Source organism: Pristiophorus japonicus, chromosome 4 (assembly GCF_044704955.1).
Source record: "Pristiophorus japonicus isolate sPriJap1 chromosome 4, sPriJap1.hap1, whole genome shotgun sequence".
In the NCBI taxonomy this organism is placed as follows: domain Eukaryota; kingdom Metazoa; phylum Chordata; class Chondrichthyes; family Pristiophoridae; genus Pristiophorus; species Pristiophorus japonicus.
In genome coordinates, this window is record NC_091980.1 from 240,016,969 (window position 1) to 240,043,871 (window position 26,903).

The 26,903-nt window shown below is 43.4% G+C and overlaps 2 protein-coding genes across 2 annotated transcripts in view; one reads left to right on the forward strand and one right to left on the reverse strand.

Moving 5' to 3' along the window:
* psmc6 (proteasome 26S subunit, ATPase 6) overlaps positions 1-19,103 on the reverse strand; it is a 31,907-nt gene extending 12,804 nt beyond the window's left edge. Inside the window, exons 1-5 of the mRNA XM_070879207.1 lie at positions 18,973-19,103; positions 8,353-8,432; positions 8,223-8,262; positions 8,071-8,123; positions 714-781 (exon numbers count right to left, since the gene is read on the reverse strand). Of these exons, the coding sequence (XP_070735308.1) occupies positions 714-781; positions 8,071-8,123; positions 8,223-8,262; positions 8,353-8,432; positions 18,973-19,057 (326 nt within the window). The 5' untranslated portion in view covers positions 19,058-19,103. The remainder of the gene's footprint in view (positions 1-713; positions 782-8,070; positions 8,124-8,222; positions 8,263-8,352; positions 8,433-18,972) is intronic.
* A 6,359-nt stretch (positions 19,104-25,462) lies between these two features.
* ero1a (endoplasmic reticulum oxidoreductase 1 alpha) overlaps positions 25,463-26,903 on the forward strand; it is a 59,025-nt gene continuing 57,584 nt past the window's right edge. Inside the window, exon 1 of the mRNA XM_070879208.1 lies at positions 25,463-25,672. Within this exon, the coding sequence (XP_070735309.1) occupies positions 25,571-25,672 (102 nt within the window). The 5' untranslated portion in view covers positions 25,463-25,570. The remainder of the gene's footprint in view (positions 25,673-26,903) is intronic.

Consider the following 26,903-nt stretch of genomic DNA (forward strand, 5'->3'; position numbering starts at 1 on the left):
GGGGGGGGGGAGGAGAGAGAGCGGGGATGGGGGGGGGGGGGGGAGAAAGAGAGAGAGCGGGGGAGGGGGGAAAGAGATGGGGGGGGGGGGGAGGGAGAGATCAGGTCGGATCGGATCCAGTCCGGGAGTCGGGTCGGGTCGGGGAGGGGGGGGTGTCTCGTCGGGTCTGGTCGGCGGGGGGGGGGGGGGGGGGTGTCGGGTCTTGTCGGGGGCGGGGAGCAGGAGCTGGCCGTGGGAGGAGCCCCAGTGAGGCCATTGGGCCAGGGCTAGGGGCTGCGTGCTTCGGGCCCCTCCCACACAGTTCGGCGCCTGGAGCTACTGCACTTGCGTGCCGACTGTAGCGCGCATGTGCAGAGGTCCCGGCACTGTTTGCAGCGCCGGGACCTGGCTCTGCCCCCCCCACAGCTCGTGCTGGCTGCGCCGAGGGCCAGAGGACCTGTAAGTAGGTGGAGAATACCGAGGATTTTTTTAGGCGCCGTTTTAGGCACGAAAAACGGGCACCCAGCTCGGAGGGGCGCCCGTTTTTTTTCTTGTGGAAACTTGGGCCCAATGTGTCCAGGACAAAACTTCTTCAGGAATTATGAGTAGACTGGAGTAGGAGTATGGGGTTGTAATGCAAGCACCTCATTGTTGATATTCTCAGGCTATTGCAATACTGGCTAATTGAGTTTAATGTTTATTGCTGAACAAAAGGCTGACATTACAACACCTACCGCATTATAGTCAGAGTCGTCATATCCAGGGCAACTCTCGTCCCAGGTTTCAACTTGCCTTTTTCAAGCTGTATTTATGAAACATAAAGAAATGCTCAACACATTATCAGAAAATTCAAGTGATTTTACAAACTTCTGGCTTCCGTTAGGTACACTTAAAACAAAATCAGTAACATCTACCCACAGTATTAGCATTTGAAAAGAATTTATCGCTCTCAATTTTTTTTGTCTGATTACAGTACCGTGAAGCACCATGGGATATTTTATTAAGTTAAAAGGCATAAAATAAATGCAAGTAGTCATTGTTGTGGCTCCCAAAAGCCTTCTACATCATATCTACCAGAATGATTCCAGGGATGCGGGACTACAGTTACGTGGATAGACAGGAGAAGCGAGAATGGTTCTCCTTAGAGCAGAGAAGGCCAAGAGGTGGTGTGATAGAGGTGTTTAAAATCATGAAGGGTTTTGAGAAAGAGAAACAGTTTCCAACAGCCAAAAAGTCAATAACCAGAGGGCACAGATTTAAGCTGATTGGCAAATGAGCCAGAGGTGACACGAGGAAAATGCACTGGCTGATAGGGTGATGGACACAGATTAAATAGTAGCCTTCTAAAGAAAATTGGATAAATACTTGGGAGAAAAAATTGCAGGGATATGGGGGAAAAGAGTGGGACTAACTGGATTACTCATTGAAAGAGCTGGCACAGACTCAATGGACTGAATGGCCTCCTTTGTGCTGTACTATTCTATATGTTATAGTAACATGTTCCGAGAGATATACAAAATATTTTATTTTAAAACAAGACCAAGCCTTTAATGCATGGCCATCACCTTAGCTATGTTTCCACCATTGGGCATCAAAGTACAGCATTTTGTTATATGGTCTTGGCTCCCAATATTTCTCATCTCACTGCTTAGTTCAACACATGCCTCAAAAATCCAAATTACAATTCAGGTCACTATTAGGAGGCCACCCATTCCATACAGACCTTTTAACTTAAAAAAAAAAATACATGATTTTCTGGACAAATGTTTAAACCAAAAAGTGATTATTCGACTTTTACCTCGACTACTTCCATTGTATACATTCCACATCACTCTAATGTTTTTTTATTCGTTCTGGACTGTGAGCGTCGCTGGAAAGGCCAGCATTTATTACCAATCTCTAATTGTGGTGAAGGTACTACCAAAGTGCTGTTAGAGAGGGAGTTCCAGGATTTTGACCCAGCGACGATGAAGGAACGGCGATATATTTCCATGTTAGGATGGCGTGTAACTTGGAGGGGAACTTGCAGGTGATGGTGTTCCCATGCACCTGCTACCCTTGTCCTGTGGAGGGAGTGAATGTTGAAGGTGGTGGATGGGGTGCCAATCAAATGGGCTGCTTTGTCCTGGATGGTGTCGAGCTTGTTGAGTGTTGTTGGAGCTGCTTTCATTCAGGCAAGTGGAGAGTATTCCATCACACTCCTGACTTGTGCCCTTTAGATGGTGGAAAGGCTTTGGGAAGTAAGGGGGCTGAGACACTCGTCACACAAGCCCCAGCCTCAGCCTCTGACTTGCTCTTGTTGCCATAGTGTTTATGTGGCTGGTCCAGTTAGGTTTCTGCTGAATGGTGACCCATTGGATGTTGATGGTGGGGGATTCGGCGATGGTAATGCCGTTGAATATCATGAGGTGGTGGTTAGACTGTTGCTTGTTGGAGATGGTCATTGTGTGGCACGAATGTTACTTGCCACTTATCAGCCCAAGTCTGAATGACGTCCAGGTCTTGCTGCATGCGGGCATGGACTGCTTCATTTTCTGAGGAGTTGCGAATGGAACTGAACACTGTGCAATCATCAGCGAATATCTCCACTTCTGACCTTATGATGGAGGGAAAGTCATTGATGAAGCAGCTGGAGATGATTAGGCTAAGGAAACTGCCCTGAGGAACTCCTGCAGCGATGTCCTGGGGCTGAGTGATTAAACTCCAACAACCACAATCATCCTCCTTTGTGCTAGGTATGACTCCAGCCAGTGGAAAATTTTGCCACCGATTCCCACTGACTTCAGTTTTACTAGGGCTCCCTGATGTCACACTCGGTGAAATGCTGCCTTGATGTCAAGGGTAGTCACTCTCGCCTCATGAGGTCTGGGGCAGAGTGGTCCTGGCGGAACCCAAACTGAGCATTGGTGAGCAGGTTATTGGCAAGTGGCACTTGATAGCACTGTTGACAACACCTTCCATCACTTTGCTGATAATTGAGAGTAGATTGATGGTGCGGTAATTGGCTGGATTGGACTTGTCTTGTTTTTTTGTGGACAGGACATACCTGGGTAATTTTCCATTATTGGATAGATGCCAGTGTTGTAGCTTTACTGGAACAGCTTGGCTAGCGGCACAGCTAGTTCTGGAGCTCAAGTCTTCAGCACGACAGCCAGGATGTTGTCGGGGCCCATAGCCTTTGCTGTATCCAGTGCACTCAGCCGTTTCTTGGTATCATACCGAGTGAATCAAATTGGCTGATGACAGGATTCTGTGATGGTGGGGGCATCAGGAGGAGGCTGATATGGATCATCCACTCGGCACTTCTGGGTGAAGATGGTTGCCAATGCTTCAACCTTGTCTTTTGTAACCGTGGGATGGGCTCTGCCCTTATTGAGGATGAGGATATTCATGTTGCCTCCTCCTCCCGTTAGTTGTTTAACTGTCCACCACCATTCACGACTGGACGTGGCAGGATTGCAGAGCTTTGATCTGATCTGCTATTTGTGGGATCGCTTAGCTCTGTTTATAGCATGCTGCTTCTGTTGCTTAGCATGTAGTCCTGTGTTGCAGCTTCTCCAGGTTGGCACCTCATTTTTAGGTGCTGCTCCTGGCATGCTCTTCTACACTCTTCCTTGATCCAGGGTTGGTCCCCTGGCCTGATGGTAATGGTAGAGTGAGGGATATGCCAGGCCATGAGGTTACAGATTGTGGTGGAATAGAATTCTGCTGCTGCCTCTTGGATGCCCAGTTTTGAGCTGCTAGATCTGTTCTGAATATATCTCATTTAGCATGGTGGTAGTGCCACACAACATGATGGAGGGTGTCTTCAGTGTGAAGATGGGACTTTGTCTCAACAATAATTCTGCTGTGATCACTGCTACCAATGTTGTCGTAGACAGATGCATCTGCGACAGGTAGATTGGTGAGGATGAGGTAGTATCTGGCCAGGTAGTATTAAGCGACAGCAGAAAGTTGATTTTAAAAAAAAATAAGTTCGAGGGTAAAGCTTCTAGATTAAGAGACAATTCAATTTTTAAACAACAGACTTGTTCTATGATTGTAAGGCTCAGATACAAAAAGTCAACAGCCTTAATTTCTTTTTAACATTGCAAAACCTCAAGCAAACTTAGAACTCAAGATAGATAACTACTAATATGTTTGAAACAGTTATCAAATAAGAGAATATACACACTATTTTTACATACAAAACAATTTTACATAGATACCCCGATGGAATAGTTGATCATTAGACGTTTTGACATGGGCAGCAGAGTTTTGGATGACCTCAAGTATATGGATGGTGGAAAATAGGAGACTGGCTAAGAGTATGTTGGAATTGTCAAATCTAGAGGTAACAAAGGCGTGGACGAGGGTTTCAGCAGCAGGTGAGCTGAGGCAGGAGTGGAGTTGGGCGATGTTAGAGGTGGAAATAGGCAGTCTTAGTGATGGCACGGATATGTGGTCGGATGCTCACCACGGGGTCAAATATAACACCAAGGTTGAGAACAGTCTGGTTCAGCCTCAGACATTTGCCAGGGAGAGGGATGGAATCAATAGCTAGAGAACGGGGTTTATGGCTTTGATCTTCCCAATATTTAGTTGGAGGAAATTTCTGCTCATCCAGTACTGGATGTCGGAGAAGCAGTGTGACAATTTAGAGACAGAGGAGGGGTCAAGAAAGGTGGTGGTGAGTTAAAGCTGGGTGTCGTCAGCGTACATGTGGAAGCTAATGCTGTGTTTTCGGATGCTGTTGCCAAGTGGCAGCATGTAGGTGAGAAATAGGAGGAGGCCAAGGGTAGATCCTTGTGGGATACCAGAGATAACGGTGTGGGAGCAGGAGGAGAAGCCATTGCAGGTGATTCTCTGGCTACGAATGGATAGAAACGAATGGAACCAGGCGAGTTCAGACAGCTGGGAGGATGGTGTGGTCAACCCCATCAAAGGCAGCAGCCAGTTGGAGAACAATGAGGGGAGATAGTTTACCTTGGTCAGTCACATATGATATAATTTGTGACTTTGATAAGAGCCGTTTCGGTAGTGTGGCCGGGGCAGAAGCCTGATTGGAGGGATTCAAACAATGGAGTCGCAGGAAAGATGGGCACAGATTTGGGAGGCGACAGTATGCTCAAGGACTTTGAAGAGGAAATGGAGGTGGGAGATGGGGCGGTAGGACGGAGGGATCAAGGGTTGTTTTTTCCCCCCAGGAGAGTGGTGATGATGGCAGATTTGAGGGAGAGGGGGACAGTACCTGAGGAGATAACACTGTTAGCAATATCAGATAACATGGGAGCCAGGATGGGACGTTGCATGGTCAGCAGTTTAGTGGGAATAGGGTTGAGGGAGCAGGAGGTGGGTCTCATGGACAAGATGAGTTTGGAGAGGGCATGAGGAGAGATAGGAGAGAAACTAAAGAAAGAAGCAAGTTCAGGGCTACGGCAGAGGGGAACCTTCGAGGAATTTTGGCCCTGTGCGCCAAGGGAAAGAAGGGAAGCCGCAGAGGCTGCAAAACAGATGGTCTCAGTGACAAAGAAGTCCATGAGTTCCTCGCACTTGCTGTTGGAGGTGAAGGTGGAGATGACAGGGGTTTAAGAAGAGAGTTTGCAGCAGAGAAAAGAAGCTAGGGGATATCTTTACATTCAAGGATGATCTTGAAATAGTGAACAGTTTTGGCAGAAGAGAGCAGGACTCAATAGTGCTTTATGTGATCCAGCCAGGTCTGGCGGTAAATGGCTAACTCAGTTGGGAAAGAGCATAAAACTTTTACACTACTCCTAATTAGTCATTTGAAAACCTATACAGCCAGGTCTTACAAGTGCAGTCATAGCTCCTGCAGGCCACATTTTTCAGAAAGCCTTGTTAAAAATAACTAGCCTAGCATTTTTTTCTGAAATGGATTTGGACAGAATTACTTAGTACAACTTAAATGTTATTATAATTACTAAAAATCAAATATACAAAGGCTAAAATGGTCTATAAGGGAATAAGGAGAGAGGTTAGGAGAAATTTCTTACAGGATTGTTGCAGCATGGAATATTTTGACACAGGGAATGGTTGAGGGCCTGTGTAAAACTTGCACAATGATTGTAGTAAACTGACCTACTCACTATCAGGACAGGAGGACTGTGATAAATATTTTTGTCCAAAATTTATAGGTACTGTGATGCAGATTAAAAATCAAGGAGGTACCACCCTCAAAATGGCTACTGACAAACTGGCCATGTTTCTTTGGCTGTACTTGAAGCATATCAAAAAGAAACAGTTGATTACTAACTGAAATTGAATCTCAGGCAAATAATGACCAAGTGTGAACAATATGTAACAGTGTCAGCTGTAGCTTAGTGGGTAGCACACTCGCCTTGGAGTCAGAAGGTTGTAGGTTCAAGTCCCACTCCAGGGACTTCAGCAAATAAATCTAGGCTGACACTCCAGTACAGTGCTGAGGGAGTGCTGCACTGACGGAGGTGCCGTCATTTGGAAGAGACGTTAAACCGAGGCCCTGTCTGCTCTCTCAGGTGGACATAAAAGATCTCATGGCACTATTTTGAAGAAGAGCAGGGGAGTTATCCTCGGTGTCCTGGCCAATATCTATCCCTCAATCAACATAACAAAAACAGATTATCTGGTCAATATCACATTGCTGTTGGTGGGAGCACTGCTGTGCGCAAATTGGCTGCCGCGTTTCCCACATTAAAACAGTGACTACTCCAAAAGGCTGGAAAGCGTTTTGAGACGTCCAGTGGTCGTGAAAGGCGCCATATAAATCCAAGTCTGTCTTTCTTCTATTATTAAGCAATTAATCTATTCAGGACAACTCTAACTTGGAACAGCCTTCAATGGATCCGTTTTTTTGATAAGCTTTTGTGTGTTAGTTGGCTGGTCAACCACAATATAAATGATCATAGTCTGGCAGGATGGCTTCTCAATGGCAAAGACTGAATATCAACGGTGAATGTTAAAAGGTTTTGACATTTCTGACAACGAACATTGAGGCAAGACGGTGGCTACATAAGTAGAGACACTTACGCAATTTGAAATACAGGTAGAACGTCCGAAATCCGAAGTTCTAAAAACTAGAATTGTCCGAAAACCGGACATTGTGCAGATTGCAAGAGTCGTTGCCTGGAATCTGGACATATTTCCCTAAAACCGACTTTTAAGCTGTACATACCTTTTTCCAAGCACGAATCAAAAAAAATACGCAGCACGATGCGGCCCAGCCTTCTGGTTGCCGGATTCATGCCATCGGATGTAATGCTCTGAAATCTGGAAATTCACGAAAGTCAGCCCAAGGGTTTCCGGATTCGGGACATCGGATTTTCTTCTCCGAAATCCGGAAATACCCGAAACTCGCCCAGGGATTTCCAGATTCGGGACGTCGTATTTCTTCTCCAAAATCCAGAAATACCCTAAACTCGGCCCAGAGGTTTCCAGATTCGGGACGTCAGATTTCTTCTCCGAAATCTGGAAAAACTCAAAAAACAGAATGGCCTCGACCCAGAGGTTTCCGGACATTACACCTGTACAACTACGATCAGTAGGGGTAGGATAATATCTACCTGAAAAGTCAATTGCCAATTATTGGAAATGTCTGCAAAGTATTGATTTGTCTACTTAACTCTTGTTAACTGGTTCAAAACTGACCAACTTTTACTGATCTTGCAAGACCCCTTCCGTGAATAAACCTATTTGGTAATTCAGCCTGGTATAAGTGTTTGGCATGAATCGTCTGGTATGTTACACTTTCAGAGCAAGAGCAACCGTTGCCAAAATCTGGTCCCCAAACAGGTGGTACAACAATCATGGTGCCTTTAAAATTTCTCACTGAATCATGAATGATTTCCTCTCCCTAAAGAAAGCAAAGGTGTCGAGAGCAAATGTCACGCCCCTACTAAGGAGTCAGCTGACTCATTACATACAAGGGTCTGGCTTGTATGACTCAGCTATAGACTGTCTTTACCTTCTTAGCCATTTTGGGAGAGGGGGGCAGCTGACAATTTAGCAGCTCAATTTTTTTTTCTTCGAACATTAAAAAAACATTCGATAGACAGCAATATATGCTAAACAGATGGTTTTAGATACGACTTGTCTGTACAATTTTGAATACTTTACCTGGCGACGGCAGCCAACAACATATCGTGGTCCATTTGTAGCCTTTACAATAACTACACAGAAAAAAACAAAATTAAATCATTTTAATTGCTTTGTTTTGAAGGTCAGTTAAGGTGAATTGCAGTCACTAACAATTAAACTGCAATACTTACATTTCTCTTCTGTAAGCTGTTTCAGCACTTCACCGACAATCTGAGGAAAACAAATTAATTTTATTCATCTTCAACAGAAACTGCAGAAAAGCACACATTGACATTAGGTGAAGGAATGATGAACTCTTACCTGTCCTACACTCTGAAGAGCTTTGAGGTCATTTTCAGACTTTTCATACTGCTTTGTTAGTTCCTTCAGTTGTTCTCTTACTGTATACAGGAAAAAGGTTTGAACTTTAATTTTACAGGATTGACAGACTAATAAGACACTCAAATGCTCTCTAATGATACATAACAGAAGGAGGCCGTTTGGACCATCGTGCCTGCACTGGCTCTTTGGTAGAGCTATCCAATTAATCCCACTCCCCTGCTCTTTCCCCTTAGTCTTGTATTTTTTTCCCCCTTCACTTACTTATCCAATTCTCTTTTGAATGTTACTATTGAATCTGCTTCCACCACCCTTTCAGGTAGTTCATGCACAATCACAACAACTCGCTGTGTAAAAAAATGTTTTCCTCTTGTCGCTTCTGCTTTTTACCAATGATCTGTGTCCTCTGGTTACCGACCCTTTTGCCACTGGAATCAATTTCTCCTGATTTACTCTATCAAGACCATTCACGATTTTGAACACCTCTATCAAATCTCCTCTTCTCTCTCTAAGGTGAACAACCACAGCTTCTCCGTTCTTTCCACGTAACTGAAGTCTGTCATCCCTGGTACTATTCTAGTAAATCTCCTCTGCACCTCCTCCAAAGCCTTGACATCCTTCCAAAAGTGAGGTGCCCAGAATTGAACACAATAATCTAGCTGAGGCCTAACCAGTATTTTATAAAGGTTACCATAACTTCCTTGCTTCTGTACTCTATGTCTCTTATTTATAAAGCCAAGAATCCCATATGCTTTTTAAACAGCCTTCTCAACTTGTCCCGCTATCTTCAAAGATTTGCGTACATACACCCCCAGGTTTCTCTGCTCTTGACCCCTTTTAAAATGGTATCATTTCGTTCATATTGCCTCGCCTCGCCTCATTCTTCCTACCAAAATGCATCACTTCACACTTCTCGGTGTTAAATTTCAGCTGCCATGTGTCTGTCCATTTCACCAGTCTGTCTATGTCCTCCTGAAGTCTGCTACGATCCTCCTCATTGTTCACTACATTGCTGAGTTTCATGACATCTGCAAACTTTGAAATGATGCCCTGTATGCCCAAGTCCAGGTCGGAGCAGTGGTCCCAATACCGTCTCCTGGGGAACATCACTGTACAAGAACATAAGAACATAAGAAATAGGAGCAGGAGTAGGCCATACGGACCCTCGAGCCTGCTCCGTCATTCAAGATCATGGACTCAGCTCCACTTCCCTGCTCGCTCCCCATAACCCCTTATCATTTAAGAAACTGTCTTAAATTTATTCAATGTCCCAGCTTCCACAGCTCTCTAAGGCAGCGAATTCCACAGATTTACAACCCTCAGAAGAAATTTCTCCTCATCTCCGTTTTAAATGGGCGGCCCCTTATTCTAAGATCATGTCCTCTATTTCTAGTCGTCCTCATCAGTGGAAACATCCTCTCTGCATCCACCTTGTCAAGCCCCCTCATAATCTTATATGTTTCGATAAGATCACCTCTTATTCTTCTGAATTCCAATGAGTAGAGGCCCAACCTACTCAACCTTTCCTCAAAACTCAACCCCCTCATCTCCGGAATCAACCTAGTGAACCTTCTCTGAACTGCCTCGAAGGCAAGTATATCTTTCGTAAATATGGAAACCAAAACTGCACGCAGTATTCCAGGTGTGGCCTCATCAATACCTTGTATAGCGGAAGCAAGACTTTTGTACTCCATCCCCTTTGCAATAAAGGGCAAGATTTCATTGGCCTTCCTGATCACTTGCTGTACCTGCATACTATCCTTTTGTGTTTCATGCACAAGTACCCCCAGGTCCCGCTGTACTGTAGCACTTTGTAATGTTTCTGCGTTTAAAAGTAATTTGCTCTTGGATTTTTTTTCTGACAAAGTGCATAGAAACATAGAAAATAGGTGCAGGAGTAGGCCATCCGGCCTTTCGAGCCTGCACCACCATTCAACAAGATCATGGCTGATCATTCCTTCAGTACCCCGTTCCTGCTTTCTCTCCATATCCCTTGATCCCTTTAGCCGCAAGGGCCATATCTAACTCCCTCTTGAATATATCCAATGAACTGGCATCAACAACTCTCTGCGGCAGGGAATTCCACAGGTTAACAACTCTTTGAGTGAAGAAGTTCCTCCTCATCTCAGTCCTAAATGGCTTACCGCTCATCCTTAGACTGTGTCCCCTGGTTCTGGACTTCCCCAACATCGGGAACATTCTTCCTGCATCTAACCTGTCCAGTCCCGTCAGAATTTTAAGTTTCTATGAGATCCCCTCTCATCCTTCTAAACTCCAGTGAATACAGGCCCAGTCGATCCAGTCTCTCCTCATATGTCAGTCCTGCCATCCCGCGAATCAGTCTGGTGAACCTTCGCTGCAATCCCTCAATAGCAAGAATGTTCCTCCTCAGATTAGGAGACCAGAACTGAACACAATATTCCAGGTGGGGCCTCACCAAGCCCTGTACAACTGCAGTAAGACTTCCCTGCTCCTATAACTGCAGTAAGACTTCCCTGCTCCTATACTCAAGTCCGCTTGCTATGAAGACCAACATACCATTTGCCTTCTTCACCGCCTTCAATCCCGCCAATTTCTCCAACACAATTTCCCACCTAATAAGGATATCCTTCAGTTCCTCCTTCTCACTAGACCTTCGGTCCCCTAGTACATCCCGAAGGTTATTTGTGTCTTCCTTTGTGAAGACAGAACCAAAGTACTTGTTCAATTGGTCTGCCATTTCTTTGTTCCCCATTATAAATTCACCCGAATCCGACTGCAAGGGACCTACGTTTGTCTTCATTAATCTTTTTCTCTTCACATATCTATAGAAGCTTTTGCAGTCATTTTTTATGTTTCCGGCAAGCTTCCTCTCGTACTCTATTTTCCCCCTTTTAAATTTAACCCTTAGTCCTCCTCTGCTGTATTCTAAATTTCTCCCAGTCCTCCGGCTTGCTACTTTTTCTGGCTAATTTATATGCCTCTTCCTTGTATTTAACACTGTCCTTAATTTCCCTTGTTAGCCACGGTTGAGCCACCTTCCCCATTTTATTTTTACTCCAGACAGGGATGTACAATTGTTGAAGTTTGTCCATATGATCTTTAAAGGTTTGCCATTGCCTATCCACCGTCAACCCTTCAAGTATAATTTGCCAGTCTAATCTAGCCAATTCGCACCTCATACCATCAAAGTTACCTTTCCTTAAGTTCAGGACCCTAGTTTCTGAATTAACTTTGTCACTCTCCATCTTAATAAAGAATTCTACCATATTATGGTCACTCTTCCCCAAGGGACCTCGCAGAACAAGATTGCTAATTAGTCCCTTCTCATTACACATCACCCAGTCTAGGATGGCCAGCTCTCTGGTTGGTTCCTCGACATATTGGTCTAGAAAACCATCCCTAATACACTCCAGGAAATCCTCCTCCACCGCATTGCTACCAGTTAGGTTAGCCCAATCCATATGTAGTTTAAAGTCACCCATGATTACTGCTGTACCTTTATTGCACACATCCCTTATTTCTTGTTTGATACTGTCCCCAACCTCACTACTACTATTTGGTGGTCTGTACATAACACAACAACCACTAACGTTTTCTAGCCCTTTGGTATTCCGTAGCTCCACCCATACCGATTCCACATCATCCAAGCTAATGTCCTTCCTTGCAATTGCATTAATTTCCTCTTTAACCAGCAACGCCACCCCGCCTCCTTTTCCTTTCTGTCTATCCTTCCTAAATGCTGAATACCCTTGGATGTTGAGTTCCCAGCCTTGGTCACCCTGGAGCCATGTCTCCATGATGCCAATCACATCGTATTCATTAAGTGCTATCTGCGCAGTTAATTCTTCCACCTTATTCCGAATACTCCTCGCATTGAGGCACAGAGCCTTCAGGCTTGTCTTTTTAACACACTTTGGCCCTTTAGAATTCTGCTGTAAAGTGGCCCTTTTTGTTTTTTGCCTTGGGTTTCTCTGCCCTCCACTTTTACTATTCTCTTTTCTATTTTTTGCTTCTGACTCCATTTTATTCCCCTCTGTCTCCCTGCATAGATTCCCATCCCCCTGCCATATTAGTTTAACTCCTCCCAAACAGCACTAGCAAACACTCCCCCTAGGACATTGGTTCCGGTCATGCCCAGGTGCAGACCGCCCGGTTTGTACTGGTCCCACCTCCCCCAGAACCGGTTCCAATGTCCCAGGAATTTGAATCCCTCCCTTCTGCACCACTGCTAAAGCCACGTATTCATCTGAGCATGACCTCACACTTTCCAACATTATACTCCATCTGCCAAATTTTTCCCCACTTAGCCTGTCTATATCTTTTTGCAGGTTTTTTGTGTCCTCCTCACACATTGCTTTTCCTCCCATCTTTGTATCGTCAGCAAACGTGGCTACATTTCACTCAGTCCCTTCTTCCAAGTCGTTAATACAGATTGTAAATAGTTGGGGTCCCAGCACTGATCCCTGCAGCACCCCATTAGTTACTAGTTGCCAACCAGAGAATGAACCATTTATCCCGACTTTCTGTTTTCTGTTAGTTAGCCAATCCTCTATCCATGCTAATATATTACCCCCAACCCCGTGAACTTTTATCTTGTGCAGTAACCTTTTATGTGGCACCTTGTCAAATGCCTTCTGGAAGTCCAAATACACCACATCCACTGGTTCCCCTTTATCCATCCTGTTCGTTACATCCTCAAAGAATTCCAGCAAATTTGTCAAACATGACTTCCCCTTCATAAATCCATGCTGACTCTGCCTGACCGAATTTTGCTTCCCTCCAGTCTGACAAACAACCGTACCACTACTCATAATTTTCTGTCCCTTAATCAATGTTGTATCCATGGTGACGCTGTTCCTTTAATCCCATGGCCTATAATTTTGTTAACAGTAGTATGCATAAATACAATATTAACTTTAAATATTCAGTGACATAAAACAAGCTAGATTATCAAATAAGAGAAAGGCCTGTGTATACTTTTTCTAAATTATTTGTGCCTCTTCATTTCACTCCCCCACTTTTTCCCATTCCAAAACACAACAGCAAGCACGACAAATCTTCAACCACACAACTAGCCCATCCCACTGATCCATTCATGTCGGGGCAGAACTGGTTGAGTTACCTGATCTCAGTTTTTACGCTAGATTCTTGTTGTTATGACGTCCAATTGATGTAATTTTTGTGTCAATCAAATATCTTAACTTAGCAAACTTTAGAGTATAATGTGGATAAATGTGAGGTTATCCATTTTGGGGGCAAAAACACGAAGGCAGAATATTATCTGGATGGCGGCAGATTAGGAAAAGGGGAGATGCAACGAGACCTGGGTGTCGTGGTTCATCAGTCACTGAAAGTGGGCTTGCAGGTACAGCAGGCGGTGAAGGCGGCAAATGGTATGTCATAGCTAGGGGATTTGAGTATAGGAGCAGGGAGGTCTTACTGCAGTTGTACAGGGCCTTAGTGAGGCCTCACCTGGAATATTGTGTACAGTTTTGGTCTCCTAAGCTGAGGAAGGACGTTCTTGCTATTGAGGGAGTGCAGCAAAGGTTCACCAGACTGATTCCAGGGATAGCTGGACTGTCATATGAGGAGAGACTGGATCAACTGGGCCTTTATTCACTGGCGTTTAGAAGGATGAGAGGGGATCTCATAGAAGCATAGAAGATTCTGACGGGTCTGGACAGATTAGATGCAGGAAGAATGTTCCCGATGTTGGGGAAGTCCCGAACCAGGGGACATAGTCTTAGGATAAGGGGTGGGTCATTTAGGACTGAGATGAGGAGAAACTTCTTCACTCAGAGTTGTTAACTTGTGGAATTCCCTACCGCAGAGAGTTGTTAATGCCAGTTCATTGGATATATTCAAGAGGGAGTTAGATATGGCCCTTACAGCTAAGGGGATCAAGGAGTATGGAGAGAAAGCAGGAACAGTGTACTGAGGAAATGATCTGCCATGATCCCATTGAATGGCAGTGCAGGCTCGCAGGGCCGAATGACCTACTTCTGAACCTATTTTCTATGTTTCTATGTTAACAGGACATTGGGTTATTGCCGTAGTTAGAATAGTATGCCCAGTTTTGGGCACCTTACTTTAAGAAGGATGCCATGTCATGACAAAGGTACAGAACAGATGATACCAGGATGAGAGGTATGAGATATGAGGTAAGCCTAGAGAAACTGGGGCTTTTGATAAGATAAATAGGGAAAAACAATTTCCATTGTTCAGTGAGTCTATAACTGGAATTTTTAAATTGATGACCAAAAAAATATAGAGGGGTGTGGGAGAAAGTTTTTCTTACCCAAAGGGTTGTTTAGTTCTGAAATATTCTTCCAGAACAGTCATGGAAGCAGAATCTGTAATAGGTTTTAAAAGGGAAATGGATAAATAATGAAAAAAAAAGATATAGGGAAAAGACAAGGGAAACAGATTAAATGGAAAGCTCTTCGAAAGCAAGCACAGGAGCAATGGACTGAACATCTGCCTTCTGTAGTGTTAAATTCTATAATTGTAACTCTCAACATGTCATGAGGAAGGAGTGCATTGTAGTAATACAAGCATTTAGAAGGAGTATGTCTGTAATTTGTACAATTTGCTGGAATTAGTTTTCAGTTACTACTTCCTCATTTAGCACATACTGGCATCATTGCTCTTAAATATTTTCATTTAAATAGGATTTAGAAAAACATATTACATGTTCAGTTATCTACAAATGTAACTGGTGATAGAGAATTAGTTTACAGCCAGTACCTAAACTTTGAAAGAATTTTTTTTTTTTAAATCATTATTTAGCAAATCATTTTGCAAAGGATTGTGGATGCCATGAAGAGTTAATGAACTCAGAATATATAAACACACCTCATCTGATGCTGGTCGAGTATTTAATACATGCTATTGTAGAACTATCCCATTGCACAATAAGATTTAATTTTTTTGTATTTGTGTGCATATTTTGTGAACTCAAGCACTCTGTACAGAAGTCTGGGATTGAGAGAGTGAAAAGTATATTTTGTGATACTTATAGAAACACGTCGTCAAAATGCAAGATTGTGTTTTGTTGCTCACGGATTGTAAGTACGTCTAGGAAAAAAGGATTTATTGTATTTAAGACTTCAGATCATTTGTCAATAGTTGGCCATGTACACACTTAGTTTGTAGGAAAAAGTTACTGATAATTTACTTTAATCTTTGGTTAGTTATGTTTCCCCTGCACCTAAAAATCACCAGTTAAAAGAGGTGGCAGGCAATATTTCATAAGACCTTTTCCATTATAGTGAGATTTTCTAAAGACCGAGCAGGGCTGATCTCAACTACCAGTAACGTTCTGTCCGTCAACCATTTATAGAGCCTGTGAATTAAGCTGTGCATTATTCAACTCTCCCAGCTGATGGAGAAAGCTGACGAAAGGTCAGCGACCTGAAACGTTAACTATTTCTCTCTCCACAGATGCTGCCTGACTTGCTGAGTATTTCCAGCATTTTCTTTTTTTATTTCAGATTTCCAGCATCCCCAGTATTTTGTTTTTGTATTGAGGGAGAAAGCAAAGTAGGAGTAGCAAATACCTGAAGAGAAGAAAACTTGATTTTTAAGTATTATGCTACACTTTATGCTCTAAGTTCTCTCTATGAAATTTAATATAATAATTGCTCATTCCTTTTAATCTGTGAAGCATAAATCATACAAACTGATCAGAAGATTCAAAATTGAAAATGACTTGATTGTCTTGTGGAATATTTCACACCAAAAGGAAGTTATTTCACAAGCTACCATTTTCCCCAAATGAATTAAGACTTTTATTTGTGTAAATGTTTATAAATAAACTAAAAGCTTTGTTAAAAATAGGATAATGGCATGTTTTAGTGAAATATGCATGCAAGCAATTTCCCCAAAACAAGGTGTGCCAAACGTTATTCCACATTGAACATTTTATATAGCAAAAAAAAACCTGCTGTTGCTGGAAATCTTAAACAAAAACAAAACGTTAACTTGTCTGTCCACTTCATAGATGCTGTCTGACCGGTTTCCAGTATATTCCTGTTTTCATTTTTGCAGTCTCTGGCTAGTATACTAAATTATTATTGGGCACACTTGTATTTTATCATTTCTTCAAGAAGGGATATGTGAAGAGAAAAAAATTAGTGAAAACAAACATAGATCCCTTGCAGTCAGATTCAGGTGAATTTAAAATGGAGAACAAAGAAATGGCGGACCAGTTAAACAAATACTTTGATTCGGTCTTCACGAAGGAAGACACAAATAACCTTCCAGAAATACTAGGGGACCGAGGGTCTAGTGAGAAGGAGGAACTGAAGGAAATCCTTATTAGGCAGGAAATTGTGTTTGGGAAATTGATGGGATTGAAGGCCGATAAATCTCTGGGGCCTAATAGTCTGCATCCTAGAGTACTTAAGGAAGTAGCCCTAGAAATAGTGGATGCATTGATGATCATTTTCCAACAGTCTATCAACTCTGGATCGGTTCCTATGGACTGGAGGGTAGCTAATGTAACACCACTTTTTAAGAAAGGAGGGAGAGAGAAAACATGTAATTATAGACCGGTTAGCCTGACATAAGTAGTGGGGAAAATGTTGGAATCAATTATTAAAGATGAAATAGCAGCACATTTGGAAAGCAGTGACAGGATCGGTCCAAGTCAGCATGGATTTATGAAGGGGAAATCCTGCTTGACAAATCTTCTAGAATTTTTTGAGGATGTAACTGGTAGAGTGGACAAAGGAGAACCAGTGGATGTGGTGTATTTGGACTTTCAAAAGGCTTTTGACAAGGTCCCACATAAGTGATTGGTGTGCAAAATTAAAGCACATGGTATTGGAGGTAATGTACAGACGTGGATAAAGAACTGGTTGGCAGACAGGAAGCAGAGAGTCAGGATAAACGGGTCCTTTTCAGAATGGCAGGCAGTGACTAGTGGGGTGCCGCAGGGTTCAGTGCCGGGACCTCAGCTATTTACAATATACATTAATGATTTGGATGAGGGAATTGAGTGTAATATCTCCAAGTTTGCAGATGACACTAAGCTGGGTGGCAGTGTGAGCTGTGAGGAGGATGCTAAAAGGCTGCAGGCTGGCTTGGACAGGTTAGGTGACTGGGCAAATGAGTGGCAGTATAATGTGGATAAATGTAAGGTTATCCACTTTGGTGGCAAAAACATGAAGGCAGAATATTATCTGAATGGCAGCAGATTAGGAAAAGGGGAGGTGCAACGAGACCTGGGTGTCATGGTACATCAGTCATTGAAAGTTGGCATGCAGGTACAGCAGGTGGTGAAGAAGGCAAATGGTATGTTAACCTTAATAGCTAGGGGATTTGACTATAGGAGCAGAGAGGTCTTAAAGCAGTTCTATAGTGCCTTAGTGAGGCCTCAACTGGAATATTGTGTTCAGTTTTGGTCTCCTAATCTGAGGAAGGACGTTCTTGCTATTGAGGGAGTGCAGCAAAGGTTCACCAGACTGATTCCCAGGATGGCAGAACTGACATATGAGGAGAGACTGAATCAACTGGGCCTGTATTCACTGGAGTTTAGAAGGATGAGGGGATCTCATAGAAACAAATAAAATTCTGACAGGACTGGACAGGTTAGATGCAGGAAGAATATTCCCGGTGTTGGGGAAGTCCAGAACCAGGGGATATAGTCTAAGGATAAGGGGTAAGCCATTTAGAACTGAGATGAGTAGAAACTTCTTCACTCAGAGAGTTGTTAACCCATGGAATTCTCTACCTCAGTGAGTTGTTGATGCCAGTTCATTGGATATATTCAAGAGGGAGTTAGATATGGCCATTACGGCTAAAGGATCAAGGGCTATGGAGAGAAAGCAGGAAAGGGGTACTGAGGTGAATGATCAGCCATGATCTTATTGAATGGTGGTGCAGGCTTGAAGGGGCGAATGGCTTACTCCTGCACCTATTTTCTATGTTTCTAAGGGATAGCCAAGTTACGCGAAATGTTTTAAGGTCCTGACATCACGCCATTCAAAACGTCTCACAGTTGAAATAACATTACAAATTCGATTAAATGTAAATACCAATAGAACATTGTATTCAAAATTACAGCAATATTATTATTTACTTGAATTCTGCAAGAGGGGATGAGTGTGACTAATTGGATAGCTTTCAAAGGGCCGGTACAGGCTCGATGGACCGAATGGTGTCCTTCTGTTCTACAAGATTTTATGAAGAAAGGCGCGAGATTTGCCTCAAAACACTTGGGTTCACTGTTTATTCGCAGAAAATATGTCACCGCACCTCAATAACTACCCAATTAGTCAACTGTTGCGATCAACTCTTTACCACGGGGACCCAGAGTAGACCCCGGATCAACAAACCCGCTGCTTCACTCCTGAATCCCACATTACATTTCCTACACTTCGCTTCTGCACCTTAAAAAATGATTCGCAGGAAAGTGCCCGGGAGCGAGAGCTGGAGCTCGGGCAGCCCCGGCCTGGCTTGCTGCAAAAGCTGCGATTCGCTCAGGCCCGGCTTCATCCCTACTCAATGCATGACAAAGCGAGTCGGAGCCGGCACCGCCATTACTCGTTCGCACAAGACGCGAGAGCCGCCTTCACCCCACAACCCGCTGGAGATGAGTAAAATATGAAAACGCACACTCTTTCAAGCGGCCGTCGATCTCTTTGTGCTCCAGTAATTTCTTCCTGTAATCCTGAAGCGCTTTCTCCCTTGGATCCGCCATGTTGTTGCTCGGGCCGAAGCGATGCCCGATGGGAGGAGACTATCGGCCGCATTTGACGACGAGTCTCCGTTCGGACAAGAGTAAACATCGACTGCTGAAACACCAAGCCTCCAGCGGCTACAGCCACGAGTTGCTGGAGCTGGTATTGGTATTGCTTGCTCAGGATGTGCAATAAAGAGTGCCAATAGAATAAGGGAGCAGCCATGGACGCAAGATGGCGACACCATGACTATTGTTCTACATTAGGTTAAGATCATCATCATAGGTGGTCCCTTGGGGTCGAGGATGACTTGCTCCACATTAACAATGAGTACTCAGGTGACTGATGAACTCATTTTAAACGGTGGAAGATGTCTGTGCGTGAATTCTTTTAACGTGGGGTACTGGCCGTTGCACACCAGCCACCACATGGGCGTGAAGGAAAGTCTTGGTCCAGTGGCAGGGGGATACAAGACGACTGGAGACCAGGCTCTGCCATATGTGCCAATACATACACACAAACTCAAACATACTTATATGTTATTTATCTTCTAACACTCCTGAGAAGTTCCTTGGGATGTTTTGCTATGTTAAAGGCACTATATAAATACAAGTTGTTGTTGTACTTGCAGAGACTCTTTGACCAACTTCCACATTGGTGTGCCACTAATGCTGGATGCATGTTTTATCGGAGCAGATTTAAAGTTACATGGCAAACAAGCAATCCAAGTTGCAAAATTGGATTTCTGACATTACGATCTGATTGCCTTATTTAAATTTGCTCTTCTGCCAACTTCCAGCAGAAAATTGCAAATACAATTTCAATGGGTGGGGATGTGGCACAACATGGAGCTGCTCCATTGTATATGCCTGCCCTAATACCACAACTCAGGAAATTCAGATCATAGTATGTACTGTTCCAAAACTCACAATTGGTGCATTTACCCACTGTGCTACTAGGGAAATGCTAACTTTAAATGATACCAATATGGCAAATGTAACAATATGCTTGCTACATAGTTTTCTCATTCTAAAATGGTGGTCTAAGCAGTGCCAGGGAACAAACTGGCAAGCAGGTTAATATAACCAATTTTTATAAAAGTACAATTAAAAAAATTTAAAGTCAGGATGTAAAAAAATCATTAGCATTTTAATCATTTAACTGTTCTAACAGGCCCTATAATTTATGATACAAATACATTAAATGCCAATAATAAATGCCTTACAAGATCCAAAGTATAAATCTGATTTATTTCATTGCATCTTCTCCACAGTTATTTAATTCAGTTCAAAAATGAACAGATATATTTCTAATTCCTCACCCATTATACTTGCTTTCCCTATGCTGGTTATTGATTCCCCATAGTTTCGTCGAGGCATGACAGGCGATGTACTTGGACTTGGTACACTTTCCATTTCTGTGTTTGAGGTAGATGCTGAGGGAGCCGTTGAGGGATTCAGCGACTCTTTGGCAGGCTTGATGAAGGTTGGCCTTATGTCATCATACTTTGTTAAGACAGTTGTGTTGTACCAATGAATCTGGAGGGGTGCAATATTACTGTAATGTTTCAGGATCAGAGGTTCTAGTCGATAGGCCACAGGGTCAGTCAGATAGGCTTGCGCAAACTGCCATTGATAACAAAGGTGGCCATTTAGAGAAGGCATTGGGGAGGGGGAATTCTGAAGTCAACAATCTAGAACATTGTGATTTGGCACTTTATTTGGTGCATTTTGAGGCCCATTGTTATTCTGCCTTTCAAACTCAAAATAATACCGTCAAATATGTAATAGAAAAACATCTCGACATTGAAAATATAGTTTAAAGAGTAGTCAGCACGGATTCCAAAAGGGAAGGCTGTGCTTTGAGGAAGTAACAGAAAGGGTAGATAAAGGTAATGGAATAAACGTAATATATTTGGATTTTCATTAAGTATTCAGTAATGCACTACATAGTAGACTCGTGTCATGAGATGCAACACCTGCGCTTGTAGTGCCTCTGAGTCAGAAGGTTGTGGATTCAAGTCCCACTCCAGGGACTTGAGCACAAAAAAATCTAGGCTGACAGTGCAATACTGAGGGACTGCTGCACTGTCAGAGGTACCGTCTTTTGGATGAGATGTTAAACCGAGGCTCCGTCTGTTCTCTCAAGTGGATGTAAAAGGTCGAAGAAGGGCAGGGGAGTTATCCTTGGCGTCCTGGCCAATGTTTATCCCTCAATCAACATTAAAAAAAATAGATTATCTGGTCATTATCACATTGCTGTTTGTGGGAGTTTGCTTATGCGCAAATTGGCTGCCACGTTTCCTACTTTACAACAGTGACTACACTCCAAAAGTACTTCATTGCCTGTAAAACGCTTTGAGACATCCGGGGTCATGAAAGGCGCTATATAAATGCAAGTCTTTCTTTACCTTCTCTCTTCCCCCATCCAGGGCCCCAAACACTCTTTCGGCGATTTACTTGTATTTCTTTCAATTTAGTGTACTGTATTCGCTGTTCACAATGCGGCCTCCTCTACATTAGGAAGACCAAATTGGTGATCACTTTGCGAAACACCTCCATTCAGTCTGCAAGCATGATCTGAGCTTCAGATCGCATGCCATTTTCATTCTCCACTCCATTCCCACTCTGATCTCTCTGTCCTTAGCCTCCTACATTGTTCTATTGAAGCTCAATGGAAGCTTGAGGAACAGCACCTCATCTTTTGATTAGGCACTTTACAGCCTTCTGGATTCAACACTGAGTTCAATAATTTCAGATCATAAACACTGCTACCATTTTTTTCAGACAGCAGCTGTAGGTAAGGAGTCTACTATTGCCATTTACACCTCCTTCAGACCCATCTTTTGTTGTTCCATTATCATCCCCTTTTGCCTTGCCCCATCATCCTTTTTGTCTCTCTAATCTCTCCCGCCTTCCACTCGATCACAGACCTTCCCTTTTGTTCTTTCCTCCACTCCCCCTTTCCCTGCCTCTGTACTTGCTTATGTACATGTACATAATACTACATAATGTACATAATACATAGTACTGACCATGAACAGTAAACAGCTCAAGTCGCTGGAGAAATAACACGAACGTTGTCTCCGCAAGATGCTGCAAATCGCCTGGGAGGACAGACGCACCAACGTTAGTGTCCTCAACCAGGCCAACATCCCCAGCATTGAAGCATTGATCACACTTGATCAACTCCACTGGGCAGGCCACATTGTTCGCATGCCAGACATGAGACTCCCAAAGCAAGTGCTCTACTCAGAATTCCTTCACGGCAAACGAGCCAAAGGTGGGCAAAGAAACATTACAAGGACACCCTCAAAGCCTCCCTGATAAAGTGCAACATCCACACTAACACCTGGGAGTCCCTGGCCAAAGACAGCCCTAAGTGGAGGAAGTGTATCCGGGAGGGCGCTGAGCACCTCGAGTCTCATCGCCGAGATCAAGCACAGGCAGTGAAAAGAGCGTGCGACAAACCAGTCTCACCCACTCTTTTCCTCAACGACTATCTGTCCCACCTGTGGTTCTCATATTGGACTGTTTAGTCACCTAAGGACTCATTTTTAGAGTGGAAGAAGAAGTGATAACCAGCCGTGGATAACCAAGGAAATAAAGGAGAGTATCAAATTAAAAACCAATGTGTATAAGGTGGCCAAGGTTAGTGGGAAACTAGAAGATTGGGAAAATTTTAAACGACAGCAAAGAATGACTAAGAAAGCAATAAAGAAAGGAAAGATAGATTACGAAAGTAAACTGCCGCAAAACATAAAAACAGATAGTAAAAGCTTTTACTGATATATAAAACGGAAGAGAGTGACTAAAGTAAATGTTGGTCCCTTAGAAGATGAGAAGGGAGATTTAATAATGGGAAATGTGGAAATGGCTGAGACCTTAAACAATTATTTTGCTTCCGTCTTCACAGTGGAAGACACAAAAACAATGCCAAAGTTTGCAGGCCACAGGAATGTGGGAAGGGAGGAGCTTGAGACAATCACTATCACTAGGGGAGTAGTGCTGGACAGGCTAATGGGACTCAAGGTAGACAAGTCCCCTGGTCCTGATGAAATACATCCCAGGGTATTAAAAGAGATGGCTGAAGTTATAGCAGATGCATTCGTTATAATCTACCAAAATTCTCTGGACTCTGGGGAGGTACCAGCGGATTGGAGAGCAGCTAATGTAACGCCTCTGTTTAAAAAAGGGGGCAGGCAAAAGGCAGGTAACTATAGGCCGGTTAGTTTAACATCTGTAGTGGGGAAAATGCTTGAAACTATCATTAAGGAAGAAATAGCGGGACATCTGGATAGGAATAGTGCAATCAAGCAGACGCAGCATGGATTCATGAAAGGGAAGTCATGTTTAACTAACTTACTGGAATTCTTTGAGGATATAACGAGCATGGTGGATAGAGGTGTACCGATGGATGTGGTGTATTTAGATTTCCAAAAGGCATTCGATAAGGTGCCACACAAAAGGTTACTGCAGAAGATAAAGGTACGCGGAGTCAGAGGAAATGTATTAGCATGGATAGAGAATTGGCTGGCGAACAGAAAGCAGAGAGTCGGGATAAATGGGTCCTTTTCCAGTTGGAAATCAGTGGTTAGTGGTGTGCCACAGGGATCAGTGCTGGGACCACAACTGTTTACAATATACATAGATGACCTAGAAGAGGGGACAGAGTGTAGTGCAACAAAATTTGCAGATGACACTAAGATTAGTGGGAAAGCGGGTTGTGTAGAGGACTCAGAGAGACTGCAAGGAGATTTGGATAGGTTAAGCGAATGGGCTAAGATTTGGCAGATGGAATACAATGTCGGAAAGTGTGAGGTCATCCACCTTGGGAAAAAAAACAGTAAAAGGGAATATTATTTGAATGGGGAGAAATTACAACATGCTGTGGTGCAGAGGGACCTGGGGGTCCTTGTGCATGAATCCCAAAAGTTTAGTTTGCAGGTGCAGCAGGTAATCAGGAAGGCAAATGGAATATTGGCCTTCATTGCGAAAGGGATGGAGTACAAAAGCAGGGAGGTCTTGCTGCAACTGTATAAGGTATTGGTAAGGCTGCACCTGGAGTACTGCGTGCAGTTTTGGTCACCTTACTTAAGGAAGGATATACTAGCTTTGGAAGGGGTACAGAGACGATTCACTAGGCTGATTCCAGAAATGAGGGGGTTACCTTATGATGATAGATTGAGTAGACTGGGTCTTTACTCCTTGGAGTTCAGAAGGATGAGGGGTGATCTTATAGAAACATTTAAAATCATGAAAGGGATAGACAAGATAGAGGCAGAGAGGTTGTTTCCATTGGTGGGGGAGACTAGAACTAGGGGGCACAGCCTCAAAATACGGAGGAGCCAATTTAAAACCGAGTTGAGAAAAAATTTCTTCTCCCAGAGGGTTGTGAATCTGTGGAATTCTCTGCCCAAGGAAGCAGTTGAGGCTAGCTCATTGAATGTTTTCAAGTCAAAGATAGATAGATTTTTAACCAATAAGGGAATTAAGGGTTACGGGGAGAGGGCAGGTAAGTGGAGCTGAGTCCACGACCAGATCAGCCATGTTCTTATTGAATGGCGGGGCAGGCTCGAGGGGCTAGATGGCCTACTCCTGTTCCTAATTCTTATGTTCTTATGTTCTTCCTCGATTCCGAGGGACTGCCTATGATGATGACTTGCTTAAAATCTGTTACATCTCTAACTTTTTCCAGTTCTGACAAAAGGTCATTGACCTGAAACGTTAACTTTGTTTCTCCCCACAGATGCTGCCTGACCTGCTGAATATTTCCAGCATTTTCTGTTTTTATTTCAGATTTCCAGCATCTGCAGTATTTTGCTTTTGAAGTACTTTCATTAATAACCTCTAGCCAGCCAGCCATTATTTTGAATGAAATTGTTTTTCTTCTCAGAAAAGCCTCTTCTAAGTGAAGAGCCAAAAAAAACTATATTTGAACGTCACTGGCTGGAAATGAGTCAACTGGGGTTAAGGTCGTACCTGGGTAACAGGCGTGTTAAAATACTCTACAGCCTATTTTAATGCGTCACGTTAACGGCAAATTTCTATGCAGAACAATATAAAACATAATATCATTTCAGTATGAATCATAATCTTGCCATATGATGTAACAGATTGTATATATGTAAATCAAATAAATATTTGAATAATCCCAATCTTGCCAGTCTGATTCCTACAACTGGAAACAAGCACGTAATCCACGTCCTCAAAATACTTAACAGAAGTTGTCCCTTCTAGCTACCCACTTATAGTGCAATACTAGGCACTTTGTAACATTCGGCGAGTTAAACAATTCCATGCAACACAAATCATATTATTGTAAAGTAAAGTGTGACGCCATCGGCTATTTCTGGCCTAAGATTTGCGACGTGCGAGTTTAGTGTTACACACTCGGAAGTAATGAGAAATTTACAAGAAGGCGGGGCTTCTGCTTTAAAAGCAAACTTTCAATGAGCCGAGTTCATTTACTCCCGGTGCTTGTTCATTCTCAGCAACTGTATTTTGCAGAATTTGGAATAAGTGATTCTTATAATGCTGCCTCTGCTCTTTTTGATGTTATGTACATTTCCAGACTGGGGCAAGCAGGACACTGCTTTGAAGACACAGACGGGAGCTCATAAATGTTGCCATCAGGTAACAGACGGTGAATCTTTTTTTATGTATAGCCTTGTTTATTTCGTGTGAATGTGTGTAGATTCATCAGAAGGGCGTCGAACATTGCACGCCTTACTGTTGCTTGTGTAAAGATGTTTCCTGTACAGTGGGGCTAAGTTGGTATTTGTTTGGTGCAGTGCGAGTCCAGTTTGATTTTTAAATTTGGATGTGATAGGTACCGCGCTGATGTTGCTTTTGTGCAATATACGACCTGTTCAGTGAGCACATAGACAGTGCGATAATCTCCAGGGTTGGACTCGGGGCAAAAAAAACACCAAGCACTGATCACGGGCCTGTCGCGTGTAATTATAACTCCGTTTACCGATTAAAGGGTGTGTGATGTAACATTTACAAATTGTCAAGTACCTTCCAGCTAGAGTGAGTGAATGTACATTTCTTTTGATTAAAAGCTTGTCTGATTACATTGGATATACGGCACAGAAACAGGCCATTCGGCCCAACCAGTCCATGCCAGCGTTTATACTCCACTCGAGCCTCCACCTGTCTTTCCTCATCTAAATCTGAAAGCATGGGCCTTACGCTTAACATCCCTAAAAATAAGGTCCTCCACCAGCCTATTGCCACCACACAGTACTGCCCTCCAATCATCAAGATTCACAGCGCGACCCTCGACAACATGGATCATTTCCCATTTCTCGGGAGCCTCTTAACAAAGGCAGACATTGAGGTGGAGATTCACATCGCCTCCAGTGCGCCAGTGCAGCCTTCAGCCGTCTGAGGAAAAGAGTGTTTGAAGACTAGGCCCTCAAATCTACCGCCAAGCTCATGGTCTACAGGGCTGTAGTAATACCCACCCTCCTGTATGGATCTGAGGCATGGACTATGTATAGAAGATACCTCAAGTCGCTGGAGATATATCGCCAATGATGTCTCTGCAAGATCCTGCAAATCTCCTGGGGAGGACAGGCACTCCAACATCAGTGTCCTCGTTCAGGCTAACATCCCCAGTATTGAAGCACTAACCACACTCGATCAGCTTCGCTGGGCAGGTCACATAGTTCGCATGCCAGACACGAGACTCCCGAAGCAAATGCTTTGTGCGGAGCTCCTTCATGGTAAACGAGCCAAAGATGAGCAGCGGAAATGTTATAAGGACACCCTCAAAGCCTCCCTGGTAAAGTGCGACATCACCACTGACACTTGGGAGAACCTGGCCAAAGACCCCCCGAGGTGGAGAAAGTGCATCCGG